Source organism: Odocoileus virginianus, chromosome 17, assembly GCF_023699985.2.
Source record: "Odocoileus virginianus isolate 20LAN1187 ecotype Illinois chromosome 17, Ovbor_1.2, whole genome shotgun sequence".
In the NCBI taxonomy this organism is placed as follows: Eukaryota; Metazoa; Chordata; class Mammalia; order Artiodactyla; family Cervidae; genus Odocoileus; species Odocoileus virginianus.
In genome coordinates, this window is record NC_069690.1 from 44,144,931 (window position 1) to 44,159,767 (window position 14,837).

At 43.4% G+C, this 14,837-nt stretch overlaps 1 protein-coding gene across 2 annotated transcripts in view; it reads left to right on the forward strand.

Moving 5' to 3' along the window:
- Nucleotides 1-6: 6 nt before the first annotated feature.
- Nucleotides 7-14,837, forward strand: part of LOC110124750 (leucine-rich repeat-containing protein 37A-like) — a 45,561-nt gene continuing 30,730 nt past the window's right edge. For both annotated transcript variants that reach the window (XM_020873385.2, XM_020873386.2), the window contains exons 1-3: nucleotides 7-4,900; nucleotides 7,265-7,336; nucleotides 14,513-14,584. In XM_020873385.2, the coding sequence (XP_020729044.2) occupies nucleotides 51-4,900; nucleotides 7,265-7,336; nucleotides 14,513-14,584 (4,994 nt within the window). In that variant the 5' untranslated portion in view covers nucleotides 7-50. The remainder of the gene's footprint in view (nucleotides 4,901-7,264; nucleotides 7,337-14,512; nucleotides 14,585-14,837) is intronic.

Here is a 14,837-nt window from a genome sequence, read left to right on the forward strand (position 1 = left end):
GCCGGCGCCCCACTGGCCTGGGTCGCTGCGCCCGGGAGCCTCCGCATGTCATGTCCCGGCTGCGCCTCTGGTCCCCACGGCTCCTCCTTACCTGGCAACCGTTGTGGCTTTTGGTTCAGGCAGCTCAGCCTCTGGAGTGGGCCCAGGGCCCTGTCCAGTTGACCTCCGACCCCCCAGGGCTGACTGAGCCCTGGTCTTCACACTCCTCTGACCTCCCGCCCAAATTGCCCCATGCACTCACACCCCTGGCAGAGCCAGGGGGCTTTAATTACTTGACTTCCTCCTCTCCAGACCACATGTTGGCCCTGCCTCATGAGGATTTGAGTGAGACTCTGGTTCCATACCTGGACTCGGATTCAGCTGGAGAGCTGTTGGCAGAGCCAGATAAGTTTGCTATTCTACACGAGGATCTGGATGACAAGCTAACCCAGCATCAAAATCTCCCAGAAGCGGTTCCAGTGCTAGATTGGGATCAGAATCAAGCCTTGGTTCTGCCTCCTCAACACAAAAGTAAGGCTAAAACTATAGATCTAGATCAGACTGAAAATCACCAATCATTTGAAATACTTGTTCCGCCTCTAGGTAGTAAGAGCTCAAAACCAACGAAGTTTATTGTTTCACCCTCAAACCTGAAGAAAGATCTCATTAAGCATCGACAGCTTGCCAAAGTTGTTGTTGGAACTACAAGACAACTTGGAAAAAAAAATCAGGGTCTAGAAGAACTGCAGGATGATTATTTAGATTCCAGTATGGATGACTTTTATCCTGAGGAGAGCCTACCTACGGATTTTCTGGGGAGCCCAGATGAAACTCCAGAGCCCCCTGAAGCTGAAATTTCATCTCAGCAGGAGTACCACACTTCCCGACCGTTTCCCACCGAGCTGTTTGAATCTTCATCCCAACAAGAGACGCCTGAGGAAGCTGAATCTTTTTCATCCGAGGAAGAGGCCCAGGCTCAGCATCTGGAGCACACCAGCGAGGTAGAACTACCTCTACTTCAGCAGGAGTCTCTGTCTCAACCTGCAGAGACCCCCAAGGAAGTGGAAACCTCAAGCCCTCAGGAGGCCCTAGCCCAGCCTTTGGAGGTACCTAAGGAGACTGTAGTTGGGCCAGCAGCGCATCATAAAGTTCAGCAGTCACACTTGCACAATGTCACTGTTAAACCTCTGGATCTAGTGCTTACCGTGACTCCAGAAGTGACTAAAGAGGTGGAACTTTCTCCAGTCCAGCAGGGGGTCCTATCTCAACCTCCAGAGCACTTTGAGGAGGTTGAACCTCTTCCAGCCCAACAGGAGGCCCCATCTGAGTTTCCAGAGCAACAAGATGTGGTTGAAACTCCTCCAGTCCAGCCGGAGGCCCTGTCTCAACCTGCAAAGCACCCTGAGACAGTTGCATCTCCTCTGCTCCATCAAGAGACCCCAACTCAAGCTCCAGGGTTCCCTACTGAGTATGTATTCCAAGTTCCAATGAGCGATGAGGTAGTAGTTCAGCCTGGCATTCGGCATCAGGTTCATTCAAACCTGCACGATGTTGCATTTCAACCTCATGATTTGGGACTTACCATCACTCCTATGCTCATTAAGAAAACTAAATTTCCTGCAACTCAGCAGAAGCCTCCAGAGACCCTGGGGGAGGCTGAACTTTCAAGTGAGCAGGAGCAACCGGCTCAGCCTTCTGAGCTTACTGGGGAAGGTGAAGCTTTTCCAACCCAGCAGGAGACCACAGGCCAGGCCCCTGAGGAAGCTGAGCCTTCTCCAAGTGAACAAGAGCAACTAACTCAGCCTTCTGAGCCTGCTGGGGAAGTTGAACCCTCTCTCACCCAGCAGGAGACCCTGACTCAGCTGTCAGACTCTCTTGGAGTAGCTGGACCTTCTCCAGTCCTGGAGGAAGAGGCTGCTCCGTCTCCAGAGTCCCCTAATGAGGTCGAATCTTTTCCCACCCAGCAGGAGACCCAAGGTCTGTCTCCAGTGGAGACAGAATCTGCTGCAACACTGCTGGAGCAACTGACTCAACATTCAGGCATATCCAATGTCACTGTCAAACCTGCAGATCTTGAGCTTACCATAACCACAGAACCCACTCCGGTGGCAGGACTTTCTCCAAGTCAGCATATGCCTTTGGCTCAGTCCTCAGCGCCCCTTACTAATGCAGAATTTTCCGCATCCCCGCCGGAGGCCCCCACACTGCTTTCACAGTTGCCTGAGAAAGTTGAACCTTTGCCAGTTCAAGTGCCAGCTCCAGTCCCGTCTCCAGAGGCTGTTACCCAGATTACACCTTCAGAACAACAGGAGACGCTAGCTCAGAATCCACAGGCTCATGAGATTATACCTTCTCCACCCCAGCAGGAGGCCACAGCGCAGCGTCCCGAGCTCTCTAATGAAGTTACAGTTCTCTCTCCAGAGCATCATGTGACAACAGTTTCCTCTCCAGGTCAACTGCAGCGGCCCAGCGCCACTGTCAAGCCTGTGGATCTTGCACTCACCATCACTCTAGCATTCACTAATAAGGTTAAAACATCTCCACCCCAAAAGGAAACCTCAGCTCAGTCTACAGTGTCCCCTGGGCAGTTAAAACCTTTGTCAGTCCAGCAAGAGCTTTCAAATCGGCCACTGACTGCCTCTGAAAATGAACTTTTTTTGGTCGAGCATGAGCAACCAGCTCAGCCTCCAGAGGACACCAACGATGCTGCTACTCAACCTTTAGGAGAGAATGAGGTAACAGTCTCACCTCTGGGTCCAGTGTTTCCTCATATCACTGCTAAATCCGTGGATCTGGCGGTTGTCCTAACTCCAGGCTCAACTAAAGACCTTGTACATTCTCCAATGAAGCTGGAGAATGCTGCTCATACTCCAGATCCCCCTGGGAGGGTTGAGCTTTCTTTAGCCCAGGGGGGACACCCAGCTCAGTCTCCGGTTCCCCAGGGGAGCCCAACTGTATCTCTCAAGCCCCCCAAGGAGGTGGTGTCTTCTCCCACACAGCAGGTGCTTGAGACTCAGACATCAGAACCCCCTGCAAAGGTGGAACCACTTCCAGTCCCTCAGGGGACCCCTCCTCAGCTTCTACGGCCCCCTCAGACTGTAGGATCTTCTCCAAACCAAGAGGAGTTCCCAGCCCCACCCCTTAAAGAGACAGAACCTTCTCCAACCCAGCAGGGCGGCCCATTGCAGCCTCCAGTGCCACCTACAGAGGTTGTAGCACAAACTCTAGTGCTTTATGAGGTGACATTTTCAACACCAGGACAGGATCAGACTCATCATTCAAACTTAACCAGTGCCACAGTCAAACCTTTGGCCCAGAAGCCTGTTGTAACTCCAGAACCTTCTACACCCCTGGAGGCGACACTTCCTAATCCAGAGCAGGTTCAAGTGCAGCATCCAACCTTGACTGAGGTCACAGTTCAACCTTTGGACCTTGAACTTACCATAAAGCCAGAGCCCACCAAGGAGGAAGAACCTTCTCCAACCATGCAGGAGCTACCACCTCAGCCTGTGGAGCCACCTAAGGAGGTTGTGGCTGATTCAACTCCAGGCCAGTATCAAGCTCAGAATCCAACACTGCCCAGTGCCCCAGTTCAGCCTCTCAACCCGGAGCCTACTGTAACTCCAAAGCCTACTGTAGAAGCTGAATCTTCTACAGCTCTTCACCCCAAACCCCCTGAGGTGACGCTTCCAAATCCAGAGCAAGTTCAGTCTCAGTTGTCGGAGTTCACAGTTCAACCTTTGGACCTGGAACTTACCATAACTCCAGAATCCACGAATGAGGCTGTATCTTCTCCAGCCATGCAGGAGACCCCAGCTCAGCGTCCAGTGCAGCAAGAGGTGACTGTTCCAGTGCCAGCTCAGAGCCAACTGCTGCCCAGTGCCACAGTTCACCCATCAGGCCAGAGGCCTAACACAACTCCAGAACCTATGACAGAGGCTGAATATTCCACAGGCCTGCAGCAGACTGCAGCTATTCCACCATACCCCGAGTTAACACTGCCACATCCAAAGCCAGTTCAGTCTCAGCGCCCAACCTTGAGCAAGGTCACCTTTCAATCTTTGGACCTGGAACTCACACTAACTCCGGAATCCACTGTGGAGGTCGAACCTTCTCCAACCGTGCAGCAGACCCAAGCTCAGCCTCCAAAACCCATTAAGGAAGTTGTAGCTCAGCCTCCATTGTATTCCGAGGTGACAGGTCCAGCACTCGAGGCGGCGTCGCCTGGCGTCACCGCTTATCACGTGAACCTGGAGCTTACCGTAACTCCAGAACCTGCTACGGTGTCCGAACATTCTGCTGCCCTGCCGCAGACCACAGCTCCTCCTCCAGAACAGCCTGAGGGGACACTTGCCCATGCAAACCTGACTGAAGTCACTCTTCAGCCTATGGACGTGGAAGTTAACGTTACCGCAGTGAATAATACGGAGACTGAGCCTCCTCCAACCCTGCAGGAGACCCCAAGTAAGGATCAAAGTCAGCCTCCAACATCACCCAGTGTCACAACTCATCCCGCGAACCTGGAGCTCACCATAACCTTGCAACCTGCTATGGGGTCTGAATATTCTACTGCCCTGCAGCAGACCACGGCTCTCCCAGAGGTGACACTTCCACCACCAAACCTGACTCAAGCCACAGTCCCAACTGTGGACCTGGGAGTTAGCATATCTCAGCAGTCCAGGCCATCTGAGATGGTTCATTTTCCTTTGACTCCATTTTCAGAACCCAAAAGTCCCCCTGTTATAAAACGTATACCAGGAAAGAAGCGACCAGTACAGAATGCCACCACAACCATCAACGTATGTAAGCTCTGTACCTGCAAAGATGAGACGCTGTCGTGTGTTGGTCTGAGCGCAAAGCAGAAGCTCCCCAGAGTCCCTGAGCCAGGGCCCAACTCCTACAATGGCACCTTCACCATCTTGTAAGAATGGCCTTTCTTTATTTGTTCTCTGCGTCCTGCCTAACATGGTAGCCCCTCTTCCAGGTTTTCCTGGGTCTTTCTCATCTCCCCAACCCACATTGACTGACTTGCTATTTTTAACCTTTTATTTGTTCTTCATTCTCCTCCTTACTATTGTTCCCTCTTCTCCAGTCTTTTACTTATAATCACCCCTATTCCTTTTCCTTCTCTATTTTTTACCCCATTATTTAATTCCTTAACATCTACTCTTCTCCCATTTTCGCTCCATCCTTTTTATAGCAACATGTCCCTCTCCCCACCTCATTGGTGGTGAAACAACAAATGGTTAAGAGTAGAGATTTCTGAGCTGAACTGCCTGGGTTTGAACCCACGTCTGTTATTTGTTAGCTTTGTGACTCAATTTCATCATCTGTAAAGAGGGAATGATGATAGTCATCTCATAGGATTGTTGTGAGATTTAGATGAGTTAATACATGTGAAGCTCTTACATCAGTGCCTAATGTATGTGGGCTTTCCTGGTGCCTCAAACGGTTAAGAATCTGCCTGCGATGCGGGAGACCCAAGTTTGATCCCTGGGTCAGGAAGGTCCCCTGGAGAAGGAAATTGCCATTTCTAGTATTCTTGCCTAGAGAATTCCATGGACAGAGGAGCCTGACAGGTTCCATGGGGTCTCAAAGAGTCAGACCCAACTGAGCGACTAACACACATAATACATGTAAAACTCTTACATCAGTGCCTAGCATATATGTTAGTGTTAGCTATTATTATATTCAGTTCCTCAGTTATATCTAGAACTCATCTTTGTCCCCTGACTCTCTATGTGTAACGCCCATTTTGTGCCCAACACAGGGCTAAGTACTGTGGGCACCACAGAAGTATGACATTGTCTGCAGAACGTGACAGTGATAGGTGAGAAGAAAGGGGATGTGTTTTAAAAGGGAGATAATATACAGTTAAGCATTGAAAGAGATACAGATATCTGCTGTAGTTCACCAGAACCTATAATCATTAGGGTGTGGAGGTCAGGGAAAGCTGCATGGATAAGTTAAAATCACCTGGGACTTAAAACATTGGCTGTGATTTGTTAGGGAAAAAACAGGGAGCACGGTCTGGGCAAATGTGTGCCTGCGAGGATGATCAGGACTTCATAGATCAGTCTGGCTGTAAAAAGAAGTGGGTTGGTGGTGGTGGTTTAGTAGCTAAGTCATATCTGACTCTTTTTGACCCTGTGGACTGTAGCCCACCAGGCACCTCCACCCATGGGATTTCCCAGGCAAGAATTCTGGAATGGATTGCCATTTCCTTCTCCAAGGGATCTGACCCAGGGATCAAAACCACATCTGCATTGGCAAGTGAATTCCTTATCTCTGAGCCACCAGGGAAGCCCAAAAGAATTGGGTTAGAGAACAATGAAAGCTACAATTATGACAAACCTTGGCTCTCCTAATGGAGATGTGAAAGTGATGATATAAGATATGCAGAGCCACTGAAAGTTTTCAAGCAAGAAAGACAAATGATTAAAACAGAATTATTTTAGATTCCATATGTAGACTGATCTTGAGAGGAAAGCTTGATTCAGGGAGACCAAATAGAATGGTCTAGCAAAATCTAGGGGTAAGTGAAACGGGGCTGAATTAGAGTAGTTGTGAGAGGAGTAGGAAGAAAATCATGAGAGCATGACAAAGGCAAAACCGACTAGGTGTAGTCATTGACTAGCGCTGGGGGACTTGGGTATGTGGGAAAGAGAAAAATCGCATATGTTGGTGGGGCTTCCCAGGTGGTGCTAGTGGCAAAGAACCCGCCTGCCAAAGCAGAGACATAAGAGACATGGGTTGATTCCCTGGGTTGGGAAGATCCTCTGGAGAAGGAAATGGCACCCCACTCTAGTATTCTTGCCTGGAGAATTCCATGGACAGAGGAGCCTGGCAGGTTACAGTCCATGGAGTTGCAAAGAGTTGGACACGACTGAAGCGATTTAGCATGCATGCATGATGGGGAGAATGATGGTGGTATAACAGGTGGAAATACAGCAGTTGGGAAGGAGAGCTAGTTTGAGGAAGATGAGTTCCATTTTAAACATTTAAGGTTTGATCCCTGGGTTGGGAAGATCCCCCAGAAAAGGGAATGGCCACTCACTCCAGTATTCTTGCCTGGAGAATCTCATGAATAGAGGAGCCTGGCAGGCTATAGTCCAGAGGGTCATAAAGAGTTGGACTAAGCACACACACTGGGAAGCTGTGGGAATTAAAAATGGTTTTTTTTTTCTGCATTTGAATATTCCCCATAAGGTGGCCATGGTTCTTTTACATATTCTCTTCATTCTTTTCCTGCCTATTCAAGGATATGACCTATGTTTCTTCACAGAAATTTCCAAGGAAACTATATTTCTTACATTGATGAAAATATATGGAAGGCATACCGTTGGGCTGAGAAACTGTGAGTATATTCTCTCCAAATGTGAATACAAACTGCTCACTGTTTTGTAAGATCCTTCTTGGTCCAGAATTTTGAGGTCAATAGCTGTCAGAAAAGGTATTTCCCCTTTCATCTCCCAAAGCAACCTATTGATTGAAATTCTGTTTATTTTAAAAATTAAATGTGGCAGGCCCTCTTTAAAATCAGTCATTTATTTTCCATTATATGAGTATTATATGATTATATTCTCACTATGTAAAAATAACAGGTATAGTGAAAACTCTCTTTGCTCCCTAAACCCCATTCAAGCTGCTTTGAGTTTAGTATATATCCTTCCAGACTCTTTCCTATACATTTGAATACATATATATTTCCAGATAACCAAATAAGTTTGTTGTATGATTTTCTTATCTTTTTTACATAAATGAAACATCCTGCAACTTGACTCTTTCATTTCATGTTGTCTTAGATTTCTTTCATTCCTAGTACATAGAGGGTTACCCCATTCATTTCAACTCCTGTGTAATATTCCATAGTATAAATGTATCATAGTTTAATAATGCCCCTGTTGAAGGACGTCTATATGTCCAGTTTTCTTGTTGCATGCATTGCTGCAATGAGTATCCTCATACAGGCACCTGTGTGAATCTGGTTAGGTATTTCTGTAGAATAGATATCTAGAAATGGGATTGTTGGGGCGAAGACTATGTAGATACAAATTTTTCAGTTCAGTTCAGTCATTCAGTCGTGTCTGACTCTGCGACCCCATGAACCACAGCACGCCAGGCTTCCCTGTCCATCACCAACTCCCGGAGTTTACCCAAACTCATGTCCATTGAATTGGTGATGCCATCCATCCATCTCATCCTCTGTTGTCCCCTTCTCCTCCTGCCCTCAATCTTCCCCAGCATCAGGGTCTTTTCAAATGAGTCAGCTCTTTGCATCAGGTGGCCAAAATATTGGAGTTTCAGCTTCAACATCAGTCCTTCCAATGAACACCAAGGACTGATTTCCTTTAGGATGGACTGGTTGGATCTCCTTGCAGTCCAAGGGACTCTCAAGAGTCTTCTCCAACACCACAGTTCAAAAGCATCAATTCTTTGGCGCTCAGTGTTCTTCATAGTCCAACTCTCACATCCATACATGACTACTGTAAAAACCATAGCCTTGACTAGATGGACCTTTATTGACAAAAGTAATGTCTCTGCTTTTTAATATGCCATCTAGGTTGGTCATAACTTTCCTTCCAAGGAGTAAGCGTCTTTTAATTTCATGGCTGCAGTCATCATCTGCAGTGATTTTGGAGCCCCCAAAAAACAAAGTCAGCCGCTGTTTCCCCACCTATTTGCCATGAAGTGATGGGACCGGATGCCATGATCTTAGTTTTCTGAATGTTGAGCTTTAAGCCAACTTTTTCACTCTCCTCTTTTACTTTCATCAAGAGGCTCTTTAGTTCTTCACTTTCTGCCATAAGGGCGGTGTCATCTGCATATCTGAGGTTATTGATATTTCTCCCGGCAGTCTTGATTCCAGCTTGTGCTTTATCCAGCCCAGCGTTTCTCATGATGTACTCTGCATATAAGTTAAATAAGCAGGGTGACAATATATAACCTTGACGTACTCCTTTTCCTATTTGGAACCAGTCTGTTTTTCCATGTCCAGTTCCAACTGTTGCTTCCTGACCTGCTTCCAGGTTTCTCAAGAGGCAGGTCGGGTGGTCTGGTATTCCCATCTCTTTCAGAATTTTCCACAGTTTATTGTGATCCATACAGTCAAAGGCTTTGGCATAGTCAGTAAAGCAGTAGATGTTTTTTCTGAAACTCTCTTGCTTTTTCGATGATCCAGCGAATGTTGGCAGTTTGATCTCTGGTTCCTTTGCCTTGTCTAAATCCAGCTTGAACATCTGGAAGTCCATGGTTCACGTACTGCTGAAGCCTGGCTTGGAGAATTTTGAGCATTACTTTCCTAGTGTGTGAGATGAGTGCAATTGTGTGGTAGTTTGAGCATTCTTTGGCATTGCCTTTCTTAGGGATTGGAATGAAAACTGACCTTTCCCAGTCCTGTGGCCACTGCTGAGTTTTCCAAATTTGCTGGCATACTGAGTGCAGCACTTTCACAGCATCATCTTTCAGGATTTGAAATATAAGCTCAACTGGAATTCCATCACCTCCACTAACTTTGTTTGTAGTGATACTTTCTAAGGCCCACTTGACTTCACCTTCTGGGATGTCTGGCTCTAGGTGAGTGATCACGCCATTGTGATTATCTGGGTCGTGAAGATATTTTTTGTACGGTTCTTCTGTGTATTCTTGCCACCTCTTCTTAATATCTTCTGCTTCTGTTAGGTCCATACCATTTCTGTCCTTTATCAAGCCCATCTTTGCATGAAATGTTCCCTTGGTATCTCTAATTTTCTTGATGAGATCTCTAGTCTTTCCCATTCTATTGTTTGCCTCTATTTCTTTGCATTGATCGCTGAGGAAGGCTTTCTTATCTCTCCTTGCTATTCTTTGGAACTCTGCATTCGAATGGGTATATCTTTCCTTTTCTCCTTTGCTTTTTGCTTCTCTTCTTTTCACAGCTATTTGTAAGGCCTCCTCAGACAGCCATTTTGCTTTTTTGCATTTCTTTTTCTTGGTTATGGTCTTGATCCCTGTCTCCTGTACAATGTCACGAACCTCCGTCCATAGTTCATCAGGCACTCTATCAGATCTAGTCCCTTAAATCTATTTCTCACTTCCACTGTATAGTCAAAAGGGGCTTAATTTAGGTCATACCTGAATGGTCTAGTGGTTTTCCCCACTTTATTCCATTTAAGTCTGAATTTGGCAACAAGGAGTTCATGATCCAAGCCACAGTCAGCTCCCGGTCTTGTTTTTGCTGACTGTATAGAGCTTCTCCATCTTTGGCTGCAAAGAATATAATCAGTCTGATTTTGGTGTTGACCATGTTCTACTCCCATCAACATGCCATGATGACATTCCTTTCCATCACATTCCTTCTACCATTGGATATTCTCCACACCTTCCCCTGCTCCTTTTTGGCTGATGTGATGGGTGAATCAAAGAGGTCTGATCTGAATTTGAATTTTTCTGATCACTTATGAATTTAAATGTCTGTACATGTTTACTGAACATTTGTCTTTCTAAATTGTCTGTGCTTAGTCCATTTTTCTGTTACTGTTATTTTTTATTGATTTGTAGAAAAAATCTGCTTAGATACATAAGTGATTTTGGGAAAAAACATTCAAAGTAATTAACTAGTATTTCATGACCATTTATGGTCATATCATTCATTCAACTTGAATAGACCAGTCATAAATGAATTCCAAATTAATAATGAAAGACATAACATGTTCCCTTAGTTTGACTATCTTATTGGTAAGGAAAAAATGCTAGAACCAGGCAATTTTTTAAAATTTACGGATTTTGTAGCTACAAAATGTAGTTTATATTTCCCATGATAGTATCTAGCTTGGAGATTTTATTTCCCACACTTGTAAGAAGAATGAAAGTCATGTGGCACAAGAAATAGATTAACATTAGTTTCCTCTGAGGAGTAGAGGGGAGTGGTGGAGTAAGGGACAGAGGTAAGAGAAAAAGTTTGGATTGTGTACTATATATCTTTGGGATTTTGAGCCATGTGAATATATATTATGTATTTTGTAAAAAAAATAAATTGAATTTAAAAAGTTAACTGTTTAACTGTTAAAAAGCCTGTGTGTGGGAAATGATATAGTGTAACATGAATCTGGTAAGATTTGAAGATTTCTAAGTCAGCTTGAGGTTTATACCTTATAAGCAGAGGTCCCTAACTTGGTGTCAGTGGCTCCCCAGGACAGAGTTTTTTAATCTCCCTCCTGATCCCTCACGTATGTCTCTTTGGCGTATAATCTACAGAAGCTTATGTTCTTGTGATAATGTTTTCAAGTGTATAATAGGTTAAAATATATAGAAAAACAAAGGAAACCAACTATGTTGAAACACTGACTAGTTTTCAGAATAGTTCAAAAATTAGTGATAGAGTAATAAATATGCTTCTCTTAGCACATTAAATAACAAGATAGTGGTAGGTCAATAAATGTTATTACTCGGGGTAGTGATGTGAATAAATGATATTTTGAGATATCTGCAACGTACATGTGATATGAAATGATCTGTGATTTCTGTTGGGGACCAAGTTAACTACTGCTGATCTACTGTGATTTGTTGCCTATATTCATAATGGAAGGACCTGCTGATTTTATTGAGAGATTGTGAAAATTGAGATATAATCTTGTTTCCCATCCAAGTTTAGCCCTCTGAATTCAGTCTACTCTGTTCATAGACCTCTGCCCTAAAAGGATGGTCCACAAATGGAAATTGCACATATACTTTTACATGTGTTCGAGACAGTGCAGTTTTCTAGGGAAAAGGACACTGTTTTTGTGAAGTTCTCAATGGATTCTTATCTCAAAAGATTTAGTCACAAATGTAGGGGTGAAGACATTTCTTTTCTTGTACTTATCCTCATGAATGATGGTATATGGATGATTTGTTTTAAATAAAAGTATCAGATAGTTGATGAGCCATCACTTTTTTAATTCATTCAATAAATATTTTTATGTGTCTCCTATGTGCCAGGAACTGTTTTAAATGCTAGGGAGACAAGTCCCAAAACAAAAAAGACCAAGTATTCCAGTTCTCAGGGGGGTTACAAATATATAAAAATAAGTAAGTAAGTATAATAGATAAATAGATATAATTTTAAGTATTGATGAGTACTTTGGAGAGAAAGAAAGCAGAGAAAGTTGAGTAAATCACTTCTAGAATGGCCTACTATTTGCATTATATGTATAGTTGAGTCAAAGAAACACTGAGCCCTCTCAGTTTTCCAGAAGTTGTAGAATGGAGAGAAGGATAATTGTCTATAAATATAGAATCAAGAATGAATGTGAAACTTAGAAGATTGCCTTAGATAAGAACCTTGGTCAGAAGTGAAACATGGATGTTTCTTAAACGTTACTTCATGCCTGGTTTTGATATTTTCATGGTGTGAGAAAGTTTTTGATCCGGCTTTAACACTTGATTCCCCATAGTTTTAAATTTCTTGCCTCAGTCAGAATGAATATTTGGAGTTCTACAGATCAGTAGACTTTATTTCAGTTAGTTGCTTATTTGAAGCTTCTTTTGGGGGTACTTTTTGGTGACTGACATTCTCAGTCTAAACTTTACTTCTAGGTTGAATTTATTACTGTTATTTTTAAAAATTTTAATATCCTGCCATCCAAACAAGTCCATAAAAAGAAACCCCATTAATTTAAAATACTCTCTGTCCTCCCACGATATTCAAACTCCCAACTAGTCTGATATGGGCATGAGCCAATCAAAAAAGACAGTGCCGTGAAGAGCTCATGATCAGCCCCATCTCTTCACTGTCCTGATTGAACCCTTGTCAGTGTTCAGACTTATAACTAATACATATGAGTTTCACTTCTGTCTTGACCTTTTTCATATATCATTATTTCCTGTGACTTTTGTAAATCACCTATGGTGTACACAGTTTTGTTACACGATGTGGGGAGATAGAGTTCTTTCCAACTTTCGAAGTTATGAAAAGGGTTACTATAAACGTCGTTGGGCATATTGATTTGAGCTTCCCAGGTGGAGCTAGTAGTAAAGAACCTGCCTACCACTGCAGGAGACATAAGAGATGCAGATTCGATCCCTGAATTGGGAAGATCCCCTGGAGGAGGAAATAGCAACTCACTCCAGTATTCTTGCCTGGGAAATCCCATGGATAGAGGAACCTGGCGGGCTACAGTCTGCGAAGTCTCTTCTGTCTTGACCTTTTTCATATATCATTATTTCCTGTGACTTTTGTATATCACCTACGGTGTACACAGTTTTGGTATGTGATGTGGGGAGGTAGAGTTCTTTCCAACTTTCAAAGTTATGCAAAGGGTTACTATAAATGTTGTTGGACATATTGATTTGTTTTTTCTTTTTGGATCATTTCCATGGAAATATGAAAACACTACTTAACAGAGGTGAGGAGAGAATCAGTCTTAGCACCATCTAAACACCATCTTGACCATTCCCCCTTCAGCTGTCCAAGACTGCTCTTCTTTCTAACATGGTGAATTTCAAAGTGAGGTCAGGATCTTTGAAGCATTTTCAGGACTCCAAGAGTTCTTTGTGGGAATTCTGTGGGAATAAAGTCTTCTGTGTTTTTGTTTTAGTGACCCTTTGAAAATGTATATGCCTGTATTCTATATAGTATGAACCACCTTATAACTGAGTTGCAGAGTTTCCAGGGAGTAATACTTTAATTCTCATAAACTATGTGTAAAGAATTAATTTATGAGATGGAATCAAGATATGAGGTGGAATTAACATAAATATGTGACCAAGATACACTGTAAGGAAAAACAATGTTTTAAATGCAGAACTCAGTGAAAATATTCACAAGGCAACATAGCATGTGCTCAGATCCCCAAGATTCCTGAAGGATGTGCCACTGTTAATATTGCAAGGAAGGGGATTCTTGCAGGCAAGAGAAACTGACCTCTGATATCTTTATAGAGTTTCTTCTGTACTGAAGTCAGAGAGAGAGCTGTGATTGGAAAGTTCTGCCCAGGGACTCCTCAGATGCTGACAGAATTCTTTTCTGACATGAGTGGTGTCACACAGGGATTTGTTTCATCATTATTAAACTGAACAATTGTATATATTTTATGCATATTTTTAAAATATGTGGATAATTTTCAAAAAAGTTTTACTAGAGGAAAAAATCAAATGGCTTCATTTTCAGCCCTGATACAGTTCTGTGTGGAACTTCCCAATAAGGTTTGGGAAAAGAGAAGAGGGAAGGACCTCTGCAGTGTTGGTGCTGCCAGAGTTGGATTCTAACAGAAATCCTGTGATCTAGAGAGTAGGCATTAACTGTATGATCTGTATGATTTGGTGGGAAGAGTGTGGATTTGGATGGAGCGTGTGTGTGTGTGTGTGTATGTGTGATGGAAAGAGACACAGCAAAGGATGTGAGGAAAAAGGTTTAAATGAAAACAGAGCAGAAATCGCCATCCTTAAATTAAGTAAGAATTAGGGTGTTTAGATGGCACCATTACTTAGCTTCCTCCACTTACAGGAGTACTATGTAGTAAATGGTTGTAGTTGTTTTGCATTTTGATTGAGAAATAACATTTTCACTTTTCAGAATTCTCAGTGAAAATTCTTTGACTGAATTACACAAGGACTCATTTGAAGGCTTGCTATCCCTCCAATATTTGTAAGTTAATTAGTAAATCATATTTATTTATGAGATCTTATCTATAAAGTAACTACGGGTTCAAATTAGATAGTCTCTTCAATTTCTTCCACCCATACAATTCTACAATTTTGTAAGTCTGTGTAGGGCCCTAGCCCATCTCTACCATTAAATACCTCCTATTAATTTTTTAATTTAATTATTTAGACAAGATATAGATGGGAAAATACCCTTTAGTTGTAGAGGAAAAGTGGTAATAGTATCTGAGCAATTA